An 18,400-nucleotide genomic window follows, 5' to 3' on the forward strand; every position below is an offset into this window, starting at 1 on the left:
ATGTTCACAGAGAGAAATACATGAATACAGTCTTCTTTTAAATGATCCATAATTTTTAGAACATAGATCCTTTGACTATTAACTGAAAACTTCAAAGATAGAGTGATAGGTACTGATCAACAACTGTATAATGATTTTGAAAGTCTTTATTCCACCAAACACAAGGCTGCAAAGTGGAGAGAATAGGTAGTGAATTTTAGCAGGAAGACCTGAGTTGGAGTTCAACTCTATTGCTTATTTAAATTTTGAGAATAAATTTGCTTATCTGGAAAATAAGACCAGCTCTATGTATCTCACATAATTGCAAATGAACCTAGCACAAAATCCTATACTTACTATACACTCAATGAATGTTATTTCCCTCTTCTCTTAGAGAGAAATTATCAGGGAAAAAAAGAGTAAAATGCAATGCTCAAGAAATGAATCTGTTTCTTTTTTATTTCAAACCATCTTATGGCTCCAGAAACACAGCTGTTTCAAACAAGCCAAAGAAATTCTTCTGATTTCAAAAAAGATATTTGCTTATGTATGGTTCCATAAGAGGGTGGCTACATCTGCAAGGCTAGAAAGACTAATTAGCAAGTGTAATAGGGAAGAACACTAAATATGTTTAGGTTCAAAAGACAGCAGTGTCTTCAGTGGAAATAGTGGCTCATTTTCTATTCTTCGTTAGTCTACCATCTTTATGAGCTTTTAGAAATAGGAGACAAATGTAACAGATCTCGTTGGCTCTGAGTTGGTAGCAATACCAAATATGGATAGCTCTTTTTTATTGTTATTATTTAAACTGCTTTAATAAGGTACAATTTACATATCATAAATGTATACATTGTAAGTGTAGAAATCGATTACTTTTAGTGAATGTATGGAGTTGTGTGACCATCACCACAATCTTGTTTTAGAACATTTCAGTCATTACAAAAATTTCCCTTGAGCCTGCTAGCAATATCCACCTTCAACGGTCCTCTCCCAGCCACAGGTGAAAGATTTACTTTCAGTCTCTAAGTTTGCTTTTTCTGGGCATTTCATATAAATTGAATCATTCAGTGTGCAGTTGTGGTGTCTGGCTCCTTCACTTACCAACATTTTTGAAGTTATCTTTTTGTCACCTGTATCGGTAGATTGCTCTTTTTGTTGCTAAGTAGTCCATTATTTGGATAGTCTACATTTTTTTATCCATTGGATTTTCCCAGTTTTTAAATAATTTGCATACAAGTTTGAATTTGGACGTATGATATTTTTTAATGGTTTCCTAGAAATGGAATTGTTGGGTTCTATGGTAAGTTTCTTTTTAACTATTTAAGAAACTGACAAATAGTTTTCCAAAAATGAGTGTACCTTATTGCATTCTTTCCAGCCGTGTCTGATGGTTCTACTTTCTCCATGTCATAGCCAACACTTGGTAATGGCTATCTTTTGGGATGGGTGTGGATGAAAACTCATTGTTTTAACTTGCAATTTCCTAATAACTTAGGTAATGAGCATGTTTTCAGGTGACTATAAACAATGCATATGTCTTCTCTGGTGAAATGTCTGTTCAGATACTTTGCCAATTATTTATTTGGGTTGTTTGTCTTCTTACCGAGTTGTAAGACTTCTTTATATATTTTGGATATAAGTCCTTTATAAGGTATATGACCTGAACATATTTTCTTCTAGTCTGTGTCTTGTGTTTTTATTTTCTTAACAGTTTATTTTAAAGGAAAAGTTTTACATTTTAATGGAATTCAATCTATCAGTATTTTTTTCTTTAGGGACCAGGCTGCTCTTGATAGAGTGTTAAGAACTATCCCAGGATCACAAAGATTTTCTTTTATTTTTTTATATCAGAAAGGTTATACATTTAGGTTTATGACCTATTTTGTGTTGTGTTTTGTATATGGTGTGAGGCAGAGGTCCACGTTCGTTTATTTTAAAGCACAAATATGGATATCTGCTTGTGCGAGCATCTTAAAAAAAAATCCCCCATCGAATTGCCTTAGCACATTTGTAAAAAACCAATCTACCATTAATACAAGGATTTATTTCTAGATTCTCAGTTCTCTTCTCTTTGAGTATGTGCCTGTTATTTCATCAATACTATGCTCACTTGTTTACAGTTAATTTATGTTAAGTTTTGGAATCTGGTAGTCTAAGTCCTCCTTTTGAAAATTGTTTCAGCTACTGTAGATCCTTTTAATTTCCATAATATTTTAGCATCAGTCTGCTGGGATTATGACGGGGGTTGCCTTGAAATGATATACTCAACTAATGAATCATGTTATATCACATTATATCAAAAACTAATGATGTACTATATCTTGGCTAATTGAATTTAAATTAAAAAAATAAAAATAAATAAAAATTTTTTAAAAATGTAAATGAAAGAATACTAAAAACAAAACTAAACAAAACAAAAAAAAGAAATTATAGATCAGTTTTGAGAGAATTGCTATTTTAACAACACTGAACCAACCCATCCATGAACATGTAATATTTCTTCATTTACTTAGATCTTCTCTAGTATTTTTCAGTAAGGTTTTATAGTTTTCAGTGTATAAGACTAGCATTTCTTTTGTTAAATATCTCTTAAATTATTTTATTCTTTTTGTTGCTATTATAAATGGAGTTGTTTTCTTAATTTCAATTTGGGCTATTCACTGCAATTTTATAGAAATACAATTGATTTTTGTATATTGATCTTTTAGCTTATAATCTTGCTAATGTTGTTTTTAGTTCTATTAGATTTTTTTTGTGGAATCATTAAGATTTTCTAAGGATGCAAGTTCATGTCATCTACAAATAAAGACAGTTTTACTTCTTCCATCCCAATTAGGACTGCTTAATTTTTTTTTCCTTATTGCACTTGCTAAAACTTGCTGTACAATGTTGAACTGAGTAATGAGAGTAGACATCCTTGCTTTATTCCTAAAGAATGTTAGTGTCTAATTGTAATGAGAGTGCAAGGACTCTGCCCTATACCTGCCATAGAAATCCTTCCTCTCCCTCCCTTCTTTAATACTCACTGGAAGAGATATTTTGGCCTAACATTTTAAAAAGCTGAGCAGAAATGTTTCAGAACAGCTTTAAAAGCCAACAACAGTTAGTTAACCTTAATTTTAATTTTTTAAATAAAATTGGATTGCAGAGATGAGAATTACAGGAGAAAATGTAACTGTCATCCCGAGACAACGTATGTTCCGTTCTAACTGCTGGAACTTGAACAGGTCCTACAAAGTGAATCTTGACACAGAAATTTCTCCCTTCTCATTCAGGATGATTTTTTCACTTTCATTCTCATTTTAAGAGTGCAGTTATATAAATACAATTTCTCATTGTAAGAGTACAGTTATATATGATACAATTTCTCATTGTAAACCTCTCAAATTATTTTTAGGGACAAACTGAGTATAAACCTATAGACACAGGGGCGCCTGGGTGGCTCAGTCAATTAAATGGCCAACTCTTGATTTCGGCTCAAGTCATGATCTCAGGGTCCTGGGATTGAACCCTGCGTCAGACTCCATGCTCAGTGGGAAGTCTGCTTGAGAATTCTCTCTCTCTCCCTCAAACTCTGCCCCTTTCCACCCCCACATGCATTCTCTCTCTCTCTCTCTCTCTCTCTCTGACTCTTTCTCTCAAATAAATAAATCTTAAAAAAAAAAATACCCTATAGATATAAAATGCAGATTGGGTTGAATCTCTTCTAAAACTCACAACTTCTGCCTGGTAAATTTTAATGAAAGCTTGCACTCGTTTCCCGAGTAACAAAGGAAGTGTTTATTGTCCAGGCCAATTCCACATCAACATCATCACTTCACCTGACATCTGTCAGGATAAATATTGCTTGTACAATTCTGTTCCTGCTAAGGAAGTGCTTTGCTTCTAACTGGAGGTTGGTTAGCACATTATTCTATACACTCTTCATAAAATTAAATTAAAGGAATTGATGTTTGATTCCATGAGAAGAAGGTGAAGACATTCAAGATATTTAACCTTAGAGAAGAGAGGACAAACAGTAATGTTAATGTGAAATTTAAGGGTGTAAATCAGAAATGTATGTGAATTGGCTACAGGTAAATGAGCAATAAGAAATGAAATTCAATTAAAGGGGTAAGGATTTATATTGATCTCCTAGGATATTTTATTGACAATTAGAGCCATGAGCAGAAGAATATAGAAAGAACAAGGATGTAGGAGTCATGAAAAAATAAATAAATAAATGGGCTCGAATCTTAACTTCTTTCCATGCTGGACAATGTGGGAAAGTTTCTAAATTTTCTTAGTCTCAGCTTCTTTGTCCTGAGATGATATGGACAGTACTTAACATAAGAAGTTGTAGAGATAATTTTTAATGTAAAAAAAAAAAGTATAAGACACATAGAAGAAACTCTTCCTATTTTTGCCTCTCTCCCTAAAGATGATACTAAAGAGTTTGAAAAAAATCAAATAATATATTAAATACAAAAAAAAAATTGGCACACGGTACAGAAACCAAACAGAATTCATACAAAGTCATGTATTTTGAGACATTTGACAGTTAAAAGTTCAACAAATATGATGTAATAGAAAATTGGATGAAAATAAAGAAAAGCAACTCTCTTTTTGTTTAAAGCACAATCTCAGTGGAATGTTCTTGAATATTCATAGCTGGTCACCTAGCAACATGTAACACTTCTTGTTCTTTTCAGGTAGTAGTAAGAATTTTTTAAATAGAGTAATGAAAATAACCAAAATAACTACATTAGATAACTCTTTAGTGAAAAGTATCTCCTGATATATACTGGAAGATAGAAGCTGTTGACTGTTGAATACTTCCTTCACCAATAGCAAATTGATTTTGATGAGAACAGGTTTAGACCAGATTATGCAGACATAATCTGGACACCTGGATTTTAGTTTTATGTCTAAGTGACTCTGCAAATTCAGAACTTCTCTTACCTAATCAGTTTCTCAATTCTTCCCAAAACTTGTGGTAATCATAACCATTATTATGCTACCAGGCTTGTGCGTACTTTGTTCTTTACAGATTTGCATACCAAGCTATAAGTATTAATCCAATTACATATTTATTTAACAGATACAGATGCAGTTCATATTTGTAATACAAATGCAAAAATACAAAAATGATTAAAACCGTAATACTAAAAAAGTAACAATTTCTTCTTTGTCATGTTTATTAAAGATATAAGATGGTATAAACATTTATGCATCAGTAGAAAAATAAAAATTATATTACATAAAACTCACATCAAGTAATCGATTTAATCAATTCCCGCTACTGATTAAATGGTGATTTAACTGACTTGACTGAGAATTGCTAGTTCCCAACATATTTCTTCTATCCTGATGGATTCTTCCTTTAATGGCGTAATTGCAATCCCTCTCACCACTCTCCTCTCTACAAGTGAACAGGGAAAGGAAGGGCTGGATGTGCTGTTCTCAAACCCATCCCTTCTGATTCCAAACCAGATGCAATGGTGCTAACCAGATAGGAGACGCCTTGCTAGTCACTCATTTGGAGCAAGAGTGTGGGCTTCACTCTAGCTTTGCCATATTATTAGGTGTTGCCTTGAGCACTTAGCTTCGTAAAGCCTCATTTCCCTCATGTATAAACACAGGGGGCTTTGTTTGTTTTTTCTTTTTCTTTTAACATCCAAAGAGATAATGTAATTTTTAAGGCCTTTTCTAAGAATAAAATACGATACAATTAAATTATTTTAACACCCTTATCGTTGATGCATTAGCCCCACGGGGGAAAAATAGGTGTTTTAGTATTTATCCATTCAATATTCATCCAATTATGTATTGAGTGTTGCCTAGATGCTGTATGCCTCCTACACATATTATACCAGAATCCCAGCATTGCAGAACTGATCACAGAGCTCTTCCTCTGTTTTTGTGGGACAAAGGGTAATTTTTTCATGGCCTGTCTTCTGCTCTGTCACTGCTCATTCACTGTGGTAACTACTATAAACACAAATGTTCCACAAGTTTTGCTACCAAGATAATGTCCATCTATATTGTGTGCACAGAAAACTCAGGATACAACTTTTAGCTTTGTATTAATTTTCTACTGATGTGTAACAAATTACCACAAATTTAATGGCTTAAAGCAGCACACATTTAATATCTCACAGTTTTCTTGGGTCACCAATCCAGGCACAGCTTAACTGGGATCTCTGGTCAGGATCTCACAATGCTGCGGTCTGCATGATGCCTGAGCTGCGTTCTGTTGGGAATATCCTTCCAACCTCCTCTGGTTATTGGCAGAATTCATTTCCTTCCATTATGGAACTAGGCTCCCTGTTTTCTCCCTGGCTGTCAGCCAGGCCACTCTCAGCATCTAGAGGCTCCTCAGCATCTTGCCCTGTGGTGCTTTCTCCTAACCTCTCACACATGGCAGGTTACTTCTTCAGGGCCAGCAGAAAACTCTCATCTTAGTTGGCTAAGATAATATAATCATGGTAGTAACTATCACATTACCTTGTCAGATCCTATTGGTTAGAACTAAGTCACACGTTCCTCCTGCCCTCAAAGGGAGGGGGTGCTTCCGGAAGTGACTCGCTGGGAGTCACGATAGATGATGTCTGCCACAATCTTCTGTTATCTCCAGAAGTACAAAAGGAACGCTTATTGCTAAGTTTTGAATTGCAATAGTATTTTTCTTCCTACTTATCTTTTATTAAATAAGACTGGCACTTATTTTGAAAAGCACATCATAGCATTACAGTAATATAAGTTTAAACTGTTCTATTTCCACTGACAATATAGGGTTACATGAGTATCTTGCAATATAACAATTTTCTTTTTTTTTTTAATTTTTTTATTGTTATGTTAATCCCCATACATTACATCATTAGTTTTAGATATAGTGTTCCATGATTCATTGTTTGTGCATAACACCCAGTGCTCCATGCAGAACGTGCCCTCCTCAATACCCATCACCAGGCTAACCCATCCTCCCAACCCCCTCCCATCTAGAACCCTCAGTTTGTTTTTCAGAGTCCATTGTCTCTCATGGTTCTTCTCCCCCTCCGATTTCCCCCCCTTCATTCTTCCCCTCCTGCTACATTCTTCTTCTTCTTTTTTTCTTTCTTAACATATATTGCATTATTTGTTTCAGAGGTACAGATCTGAGATTCAACAGTCTTGCACAATTCACAGCGCTTACCAGAGCACATACCCTCCCCAGTGTCTATCACCCAGTCAGCCCATCCCCCCCACCCCACCCTCCACTTCAACAACCCTCAGTTTGTTTCCTGAGATTAAGAATTCCTCATATCAGTGAGGTCATATGATACATGTCTTTCTCTGTTTGACTTATTTCGCTCAGCATAATACCCTCCAGTTCCATCCACATCGTTGCAAATGGCAAGATCTCATTCCTTTTGATGGCTGCATAATATTCCATTGTGTATATATACCACATCTTCTTTATCCATTCATCTGTTGATGGACATCTTGGCTCTTTCCAATCAAGAAATGGGCAGAAGACATGAACAGACATTTTTCCAAAGAAGACATCCAAATGGCCAACAGACACATGAAAAAGTGCTCCACATCGCTCAGCATCAGGGAAATCCAAATCAAAACCTCAATGAGATACCACCTCACACCAGTCAGAATGGCTAAAATTAACAAGTCAGGAAATGACAGATGTTGGCGGGGATGCGGAGAAAGGGGAACCCTCCTACACTGTTGGTGGGAATGCAAGCTGGTGCAGCCACTCTGAAAAACAGTATGGAGGTTCCTCAAAAAGTTGAAAATAGAGCTACCATATGATCCAGCAATTGCACTACTGGGTATTTACACCAAAGATACAAAAGTAGGGATCCGAAAGGGTACGTGCACCCCGATGTTTATAGCAGCAATGTCCACAATAGTATAACAATTTTCTTTTACATACATAGTAAATGACCCCACTCCCAGACCTGGGCTGTCATCATGTGATCAATATCTAAACAAGTAAATATTAAGGCCATATCTATAGGAGTGCCTGTGTGGCTCAGTCGGTTAAGCTTCTGCCTTCAGCTCAGGTTATGGGCTGGGGATCCTGGGATGGAGCCCTGCGTCAGGCTCCCTGATCAGCAAGGAGCCTGCTTCTTCTCCCTCTCCCTGCCCCCAGCTCATGCTCGTTCTATCTCTCGCTCTTTCAAATAAATAAAAATCTTAAAAAACAAAGGCCAAATCTATAAATTGACCCTACCTTTTAACTTTGTAACATCCAATTTCATATCAAAGAATTATTTCATTTTGGACCCTAAGTACTGCTAAATGATTTAAGTTTATTTTTAATTTCCTTTTATTGGAGTATCATGCAAACATCTCAGATTTGGTCTTTCTGATTATAATTTTGCATTTACCTTAAATAAGTTAAAATTAAGAAATAAATCCATGTGTTATTGAATGAATGAAGCATGTTTTTTTTAGTATGGCAGTCCTGGGAAATTTTCTTGGTGGGAATTATTTCTGAAGTATTTCAGGAGAGAGAAATCCTATGCACCTTTAATAAAATTACTTTACCGGTGTACAAAATATCTTTTATTTGAAAGATGTTGTTCAACAAAACCAGAATTCCAGTGTCTTTTGATACTTACTTGTGACTTTTTTACATCTACCTATACACATAATGTTTTATATACACATGTATTTGTGTATATATTTGGAAGATATGTGTCAGGTTATTCCTGGAAAGTTTATTGTAAGCTCTAAGGAGTGATTGTGGGAGCATCTGAAACATCAGCAGCCTTCCTGTTCTCCGGCTGTTGAACGCAAAGGCCCCGTAGGAATAGGATCCCATCATCTCCTGGGCATAGAGATCTCCTGGGCAGGGCATAGATAAGGAGATATGAAAGAAAGTAACCCTCAACTCCCCTTCCTGCCTCGGGTGATTGCAAGTGCAGATATCCCGTTCCTCCCTTATTCCATAACCCCCTCCTTGTGTGCCTGCGTATAGGGGAGGGTACAGGCCTGCTTTCTGGCTTCAAGATAATTGCCATCTCTTTGTATTCCCTCCCCATGCTTTGATACATCTGTCCTTGCTTTGCTGATAAAAAACAAAATAAAACTTATGTGCAGAATTCAGCTGCTGCTACTCTCCCTTGTAGAGGCAGCCCTGTATGACCCCTCAGATTGGTGTCTGAGAGCATTATTTCGGTGCGCGACGACAGATATGTGTGTATATATATGTATATATATAATGTTTTATATACGTATCTGTATGTGTGTATATATGGAAGATATGTGTGTGTGTATATATATATGTATATGTATATATGTCTTCCTTATTTCCGATACCAATGGTCATTTCAGTCATATGGCCCAACTTGGGCCCATCTCTTCTAGTATGGTGTAAGTATGAATAGCGTTTTATACATGCTTTGTGTTGCATTTTTATCTTAGTATTAGTCTTATTACATTAGAAAAGAAGAATGCAAACTTTTGTTCATGGAAATGTGACAAAAAATGTTCTCTCTGAATCCTTCATGTATGTAAAGGGTATGTATTTAAAACTAGGAAAAAGAATGCTACAGAGCAATTGACTGGATTAGAAAAAGCTAATGGGAATAGTTGAGTATGTAATTTGTACACTGAGGTTTAGAGTCAGATTAGATTTCGTATTAAGGTGGTGTTTCCATTTTGATGCTGCTGGAAACAATCAAAGAGGGATTGTTATTAAGGCAATTGATATGTGTTGTTGTATTTGTAGCAATGTTTTTCTCATAAAGAACAAAAATTAATGAAAATAAAGAAAAATGGTGAAGTAATGAAATATTTTTTGGGTCTTTATGTTCAAGTATTAATGAATTAATGTGGCATTTGATAAGAACACAAAGGAGACATTACTATGGGTTTTTTTAATATAAGTTGGTATATTTTCCTAAATATTTATATAGATAATTTATAACCTAGAAATTAGTAGGTGAAAGAATATAAAAATAAACTTTCACAGTCTCACTCAGGAGTATAATTAATGTATAAACTATAAAAATAGATTTAATTGAACTATCCTTTGGGGACTTTTCCATTATCTTTAGTACTTCATTAGCATTAATATTTATGTAGATAATCTTTCTTCTTCAGCCCAACTAATGACATGACTAAATTGCAGTATATCATTATCCTGTGATAACTTTATTGTGAATAATAAACTCCATTGATTTAAGGACTACTATTCATAAGATAGTGTGTTCACTGATAAAATTTTGCTTTTCCTTGATGCTTAGATGTAGCATGTGATAGTGTCAAAATGAACCAAGTATTTTAATTTTGTCTAAACTTAATGTTCCAATAGTTACATCATAAATATTTCACATATTAAGATGAAAAGAAAAACATTTTTATAATACTCTATGTAACGTGTTAATAAGCATATAAAATTAAAGTAGATTTAAACTTTAAATGCAAATATAAAGATTGTCTCCTTAATATGCTCATGTTTATTTTATACACAGCTCATTTTATTTGTTTTTTTATTTCAGCTTTATTGAGGTATAATGGACTTATAAATTTTTAAGATATTTAGTGTGCACACCATGGTGATTTGATTTACATATATATTGTGAAAGGATGCCCCCCATCTAGTTAATTAAAACATCCATCACCTCATGTATTTATCTTCTGTGTGTGTGTGTGTGTTTGTGTAAGAACATTTAATTTCTACTCACAGCAAATTTCACTTAAACAGTACAGTGTTAACAACCATAGTCACAATGTTTTATATTAGATCCTCAGACCTTTTTCATTTTATAGCTAAAAGTTTGTACCCTCTTACCAACCTCTCCTTATTTCCCCAACTCACAGCCCCTGGCAACCACTTTTCTACTCTGTTTCTATGAGTTTTACTTTTCCCCCATACATATATGTAATACCATGCAGCATTTGTCTTTCTCTGTCTGGTTTATTTCACTAAGCATAATGCCCCCAAGGGCTATCCATGTTGTCTCAAATGGCAGGATTTCCTTCATTCTCATGGCTCAATAATATTCCATTGTGTATATATGTATATACATATTTCTTTATCTTCTTTATCTAGTCATCCATCAATGAACATTTGAGTTGTTTCCGTATCTTGGCTATTGTGAATGCTGTAATGAACATGGTAGTGCAGATATCTCTTTGAATCCTGTTTCTTTTCCTTTGGATAGATAACCAGAACTGGGATTGCTGGATCGTAGGGTAGTTTTATTTTTAATTTTTTGGAGAAGCTCCACACAGTTTTCCATAGTGGCCGTAAACAATTTACATTCCTACCAGCACAGCAGTGTACCAGGGTTCCCTTTTCTCTACATCTTCGTCAACACTTGTTATCTCTTATATTTTTGATAAAGGAGAAGGAAGGGAAAAATGAAGGTGGGGAAATCAGAGGGGGAAACGAACCATGAGAGACTATGGACTCTGATAATAACCATTCTAACAGATGTGTGGTAATATCTCATTTTGGTTTTGATTTGCATTTCCCTGATGATTAGTGATGTTGAGCACATTTTCATGTACCTTTTGGCCATTTGTATGTCTTTTTGGAAAATTGTCTATTTAGTTTCTCTGCATATTTTTAAATCAGATTGTTTGCTGTTAAGTTGTATGAGTTCTCTAAATGCGTTTATATTTTTTATATTAACCCCTTATGAGAAATATGATTTGTAATTTTTTTCCATTCTATAGGATGCTTTTCATTTTGATAGTGTCTCATGAATCCCTTAATCTGTTTTCACTCTTCTTCATTCTTTTTTCTCTTTGCTCCTTTTCTTAAATGACTTCCACTACTCTGTTTTTGAGTTAACTCATCTTTTCTTCCAGTTCTCTGGTCTGATATTGAACCCCTCTATGAATTTTGCGGTTCATATATTTTATTCTTCAGCTCTGTGATTTCCATTTGGTACTTTCTAATATATTCTGTTTGTTGAAATTTTCACTTTGTTCATGCATTGTTCTGCTAACTTCAGTGAACATCATTATAACCATTATTTTGAACTTTTTATCAAATAACTTCTCTCTACTTCATTGAGGTCCTTTTCTGGAATTTTATCTTGTTCTCTTGTTTGGAACATATCCCTCTGTTACTTCAATTGTTTTGACTCTCTGTGTTGATTTCTAAGCATTAGATAAAACAGTCACCTCTCCTAGTCTTGATGCAGTGGTTTCATATAGGAGATAAGCATTATGATTCAGCCTGGTCTGAGCTTTTGTGGTCTCTCAAACCTCAGTGATTGTCCAAGCTGCCTTCTTTGTTCTTAATGGCTCCCAGTAGTTGAAGGTATGCCAAAACCTGTTTTTATGTGGTTTTGTTTTCATTTTTGTTTTTTTTTTCTCATTGACCAATATGTAGGAGTCATTCAGCTAGTTTCTGGATTTTTTTCAGAGGGAATTGCTCCACGTGTAGCTGTAGATTCGGTGTGTCCATGGGACGAGGTGAGTTCAGGAGCCTCCTATGTTGCCATCCTGGCCTGGAACATTAAAAGTGAATACATGATAGTATATTTACCACATAATTATAATGAAGACTTAAAAAGACTGGTATATTTAAATTATAATCCTAAGGTTATTAAGGTAATACTTTTTCTTAATGGTTTTGCTACATCCATCATTGAACTTCTCTTTTCTTAAAAATATTCTCTACATACTTTAAAGGATTCTGAAAGTTAGATTTCTCTGTAAGACTTCTTCAACAACATCTCTGCTTATATGTTGTGAAATTACTGTAACTTTTGAGAATCTTTTATTAAAGCTTCTGTGTTCTCTTTGGTAACTACTTGTCTCTCTAACCTGCTGCACTGTTCACTTGAGCAAAACCACCATATTTTCAAGACAGCTAACTAAGGAAGCATTTTATTAATGTTTTTGGATAGAATATAAGCAGAGAGGCAAAAGGAATTTATGTTGATAAAAATTTGTCAAAAGTTGAAAAACAGTAAAACATCACTTATCAAGGACCATTCAGATATAGGCCTTTCAGTTAAAAATTAATGTTGCTTCTTGAATTTACCAAATCTTTTATTGAATTCTGCAATTTAGATTTGAATTAGGGTGTTTTATTTTTATAGAAATATTTTTGTTTAATTTTCTGCATTTAATACATAAAATATCAAAGTGCAACTATAGAAATATGAAATCAAAATGTCCAGATTTAAATAATTAGAAATCATGTAAATGAACTTTATATTCATTATGTCCAAACTAGAATACATGTAACCACTGTAAAATAAGCAAAAAACTGTTATACTTTCTGAGTCTTTTTATTTTCTATCATTCTATTTTATCATAAACTTTAATATTTCTGTGCTACTTTGTTGTCTACAAAGTATACAACAGCAACCACAACAACATCAACCAGAGCAACAGTAATTCTTGAAAATTTACTATGTGCTTGAAGTGGCTTCTTTACATATAAAATTTCATTCCTCACAGTATTGTCATAACTGTACATTACTTTCATTTTACCTAAGATAGATACTGAGGCATATAACATGTATTTAGGAAGTGTTTTGAGTATTAGAATTCAATAGTATGAAGCTGTATTTTACAAAATTAAATAAGTATTGTGTTGTGCTACTTTATTAAGATGGATATAATTATAATTTCTTTCCACTGATCCTTTACTACAAGGTTTTAGAGTGTACTCAGTCACCAAAAATCAAATGGTACTAAGGATCCAACTACTTAACTCTTAAGACAATTTCATCTACAGAATGAAACTATAACTGAATCTTTAAAAATAGTCACTTATACCAATTAATAGAATTTAGAGTTCCACAACTACTCTTTTAGCTATATCTTTACGAGGTGTAACAATTCCATGTGGAGATCCTTAAGCATATGGCTGTGCCCTATAATATATAGTGCTGAAATTTTTTTCATGGGCTATGTTTACATTCTCTTTTTTAAGCTTAAAAAGAAATAATTAAAACCAAATGCCCTGAGCACTCTACTGTACCTTGCTGTACTCTCCTATACTCTAGCATTATGATAAATTTTGATGCAAGCCATGATCTTGAACATATGCCTGTCCATGAAGGAAATTTCATAAATCATCTTTTAGGATCTGAGACTGACCACATCTTAAAACTGATATGGCTACACTGACCACTTTAGAAATTCAGTATCTGTGTGTGTTTTTATGAGAAGTTTAACAAGTGGTAAATTACAGCTCTGAGTGATTCAATCATGGAGAGTGAAATCAAATCTTTACGAAACTATTTTTATTTTTTACTGATAAATTCCATGAAATAACCCTTTAGTTATGGCCAGCTATTTTAAAATCCTCATTTTGTAATTTCCAAACTGTCCTTCGCACACTAAAATATAGGCTAGACTAATTGAATGAAGAGTGGCTAAGAACTTTTCTTCATCTTCTACCCTTTATTTGTATCTGTCTAATGTCTTACTGTAGGATCAGTCCTGGTGAATCCCTAAAGCCTACTGTCTAAGAAATCAACTGTTTCTACGCAGACTTAGTTGAAACCAGGTCATGTACTAGATGATGTTCTGTATTCACCCAGTTATATTCAATGTGTATCATAAATTAATCTCTACTCATAGTGGTAGCAATGGGCCAAGAAACTGGTGACAGAAAAACTCCACAAGTGGGGCCAGAGAAAGCCAGTATCTTATTTAACTCTGTCCCCTTGACAACAGCAGGAAACTTAGACACATACAATTAATTTCTTTTTGTTTCACTTTTGTTTTGAGGTAAATCTTCAGATGTGGTCAGTCTCAGATCCCAAAAGATGATTTATGACATTTCCTTACCACTTATCCTGGTTAAAAAAGTAGAGAGAGGGAGGCAAATAGTAGGGAAGGAGAGAGAGAAAAGAGGGTAAATACAAGGAAGGAAGGGATGAAGAAAAGGAGAGAGGAAATTCCTTTGGAACCATCATATAACCTGAGAATGATGTTTTACCAAAATATACAAGGGAGATGACAGAAGGATTCCATAATCCGGTGTTACTGGTTATTGAATGTTTGTACTGTGCTGATGCTGACTACAGGGATTGTTTTTGAAGAGTAAAATGGGAAGGGAACAGAATCTACAAGAGAGCTGACTCTTAAAATTCAGAGATTTTGAGAGTTGAAAATGGTACTTCAATCAGTGAATGGAAACAATCTTAATTTAAAGAAATAACTATCTTCATTTAAGAAGAAGAATTCTGCTTTTTTAAAGTACTTTTATTTTTAAATATCCTTGGCATTGGTAAAAAAAATATATATCTGGTGCTATATATTTATATATATGTATATATATATTTGCTAATTTTTAGCTGATTAAAAAAATATAAACTTAAAACATCAACAGTTCATTTCTATCTCAATTAGTTTTCACATAATAGTCATTCTCCATCTTTTTCTGCATGTGGTTATTTGCAGAAAAATCTGTTCTATGAAATAAAAAAGTTTACTAAGTTGTTCATCAGTCAAGAATAATTTTATTGGGCTTCGCAGTAGGTGCCACGCAAATGCACAGACAATGTTAGTTGATCAGTTAAGGCTAAAAAGTGTATCGTAATTCACAAGTTTTGATCGTGTTTTCATTTTATCATTTGCAATCACATGCTTGGATTGTGTCTTCTCAACTTATGATAGCCATTACTGCCTTTTTAAGGAAATGCTCCTCAATTTCATAAGTGAACTGTAGGCTCTGGAGTTTCTTATAGTGGGAACATCTTCATACAATATTTTTACAAAGTATCTGGTCAAAAATGGACAAAGATATTTGTATCATAGCTTGGTGATATGGCTGAATCAAAGAATTATTTTTTAGTATCAGGTGATTCATCATAGAGTTTACCAAAATCTCAAAATGTCCTATTTCATATCAACTATTACTGAATTCAGAATAATATCCTTCTGTTATTAGTGTCCAGTCCCAGCATTCATGTTGTAGATAGCTTCTGGGCACCAGAGCCCACTTTTTTTTTTTTTTTACCAGAGCCAACTCTTTGTGCACCTTATAACTTCTGATACCTGTTGTCCCTTTAAATTATGACTAATAATTTGCTAATTTTCCAATACAGGTAATGGATTAGGAATTAGAATTGTGGGTGGTAAAGAAATCCCTGGACATAATGGAGAAATTGGAGCCTATATTGCCAAAATTCTTCCTGGAGGAAGTGCAGAACAGACAGGGAAACTTATAGAAGGTAAGAATAAGGATTTCATAGTAAATTAAAATGAATGTACTCCTATTAAATATATTTTAATTTCATATGCAGGTTTCCTCTTTATTTACTGTCTAGGTAAACCTCTCTCCTTATAGTTGATTATGAAATTTTGGTATAGTAATATAAAAGAAAATGTGTTCACAATTATATTCATTTTATTTTCAATTGCATTGTCCTTTTGGCTGTTGGTTTGCTATGGGATTATGTTGTTTAAGAAACACTAATTAGTCAATATTGTTTACTGACTTGGGCAATATTATTAAAAAAAAAACCTTTCATCATTGGGATTAATTTTTTATAAATACTAAAAAAAATTATATTGAAATCAGAACTGTAAAATACCAGATGATTCAGTACATACTAAAGTCAAGTCAGCAAACCATGAACAGCCCACAGGCCAAATCTATCTGCTGCTTGTTTCTGTAAACAATGTTGTATTGGAACACAGTGAGGATCATCGATTTACATGTTGAACATGGGTATTTTCCCACTACAGTAACAGAACTGTATTCATGACAGAGACTAACTGGTCTATAAAGACTAAAATATGTACTCTGTGGTTCTCTACAGAAAAAATTTGCCAACTCCTGTGCTAGGTTACTGTCTACTTCTAGATACTATATACCTTATTACATCAAAAGCATTTTAAAATAATGGACTTTAGAGATGTATCTAAAGGGCCATAAAAATATATTTTATCACTTTCTTTCAAATGTTATAAGATGCTTGATTCTCAAAATGCATAATGATTATTTTCACTTGTTAATTAAATGTCATTCGCATTTTCCAAACTCTAACATATAGTTTACAAGTTTTCAATGATATTGCTTATGATGAATATTTTTTATCATAAAATAGCCTCAACCTATCATTTTATTTTATTTAAAATACTTAGTTGGAAGGTGTTTTTCTGTCATTTCATAGTTTTATAAAATGCTGCCCATTGCTTAACATTTTAATTATGCTAAAATTATTCACTGTCATTTTCTTAAATGTATTGGAACCTACCAAAAAAGTCCCTGTATATTTTGATAGCCTATTAGAATAAATAAACTTGAGGCATTATTGATTCATCACAGCCCACTTGTACCAACTCACTAAGATAGGCTCTTCCTAACTTCACATTGAATGGTGTCACTTTGATGGCTTGAATTGGTCATGGTGGGAGTATTTACAAAGTGGAAATAGATAAATGTGATAAATTAGGCCTATTTTGTTTGTTTATTTCCTTGCTGGTTTTCAGAATGCCAGTTTACCAGGACATTACCTAATATGTAACCGAAAGCATATTATTAAAAATATTCTAATGTCATGCATAAAACAGGGAAATGTAGGAGAATTAACCAGATATCTAAAAGAAGATAAAGACAATGAACCAAGATATAACAATTATGAACAGAACACTGAGTCTGTATGGAGTTTCTATGACTATAATCCTATCACTCCTAATGCTAATCCTTAGGTGTTGCAGTCTACTTAAGCTATAGAAATTGAGACCATTTTTTAAAAATAGAGACCATTTTTAAGAATGGGAGTGATATGATCATTTTCATACAGCATACTCCAGAAGGAAATGCATATACTATTTTTATTTTAAAACAAAAAATTGCAGCAACTGTTTGTGTTATGGTTTTGCAAAGATACTTGAAGAAAGAAACCCTTCTCTGTATTTACACCATGGAAATTGGGAAATACTACAAATCAGGATGATTTGAAAAACAGTTTCAATGAAGCATACTGTTATGAAATGATACTCTTTGTACTTGATAGCCTATGTAGCCATTTTTAAGTTCATAAATTTAAATTTTAAAAAATAGATATAATACATATTAATTCAAGAGAGAAAATTGAAATGAACCTAAAATTTTACATGCTCCATTTCTCATCATTTTTGGAAGAAGTATTCTTACAGTCCACCTATTTGGTTTGAGCAGGAAATCATTAAAAGCTACATGCATATTATTTAAGATTTTATTTTAATTATTTATTTAGTGATTCTCCCAAAGATTTGCCAAAGTGTCAAACCAGGCCTTTCCGTGAACACAGATCCTCTGGTTGGAGTCCAGTTCTTGTAAAATGCACACCCATTATTTGTTATTTATGATTTCTATCTTTGCTTTATTTACTCTTGCAACATAGGTCTTTAATAAAACACTTGGTAGTTATTTCTTTCTGTTAGCTTCATGATGATGTCTTGGTTCAATATTTAGATCCTGTTTTTGAAACATTAAATATTTTAAGGAGTTACTTTAACATACAAA

General features: G+C 33.5%; 1 protein-coding gene across 3 annotated transcripts in view; it reads left to right on the forward strand.

Annotated features, from left to right (window-relative positions):
- PCLO (piccolo presynaptic cytomatrix protein) overlaps nucleotides 1–18,400 on the forward strand; it is a 395,644-nt gene that overhangs the window by 264,458 nt on the left and 112,786 nt on the right. For all 3 annotated transcript variants that reach the window (XM_032402272.1, XM_032402273.1, XM_032402274.1), the window contains exon 10: nucleotides 15,993–16,118. In XM_032402272.1, coding sequence (XP_032258163.1) covers nucleotides 15,993–16,118 — 126 coding nt within the window. The remainder of the gene's footprint in view (nucleotides 1–15,992; nucleotides 16,119–18,400) is intronic.

This window comes from Phoca vitulina, unplaced genomic scaffold, assembly GCF_004348235.1.
Source record: "Phoca vitulina isolate PV1807 unplaced genomic scaffold, GSC_HSeal_1.0 scaffold4, whole genome shotgun sequence".
Taxonomy (NCBI): domain Eukaryota; kingdom Metazoa; phylum Chordata; class Mammalia; order Carnivora; family Phocidae; genus Phoca; species Phoca vitulina.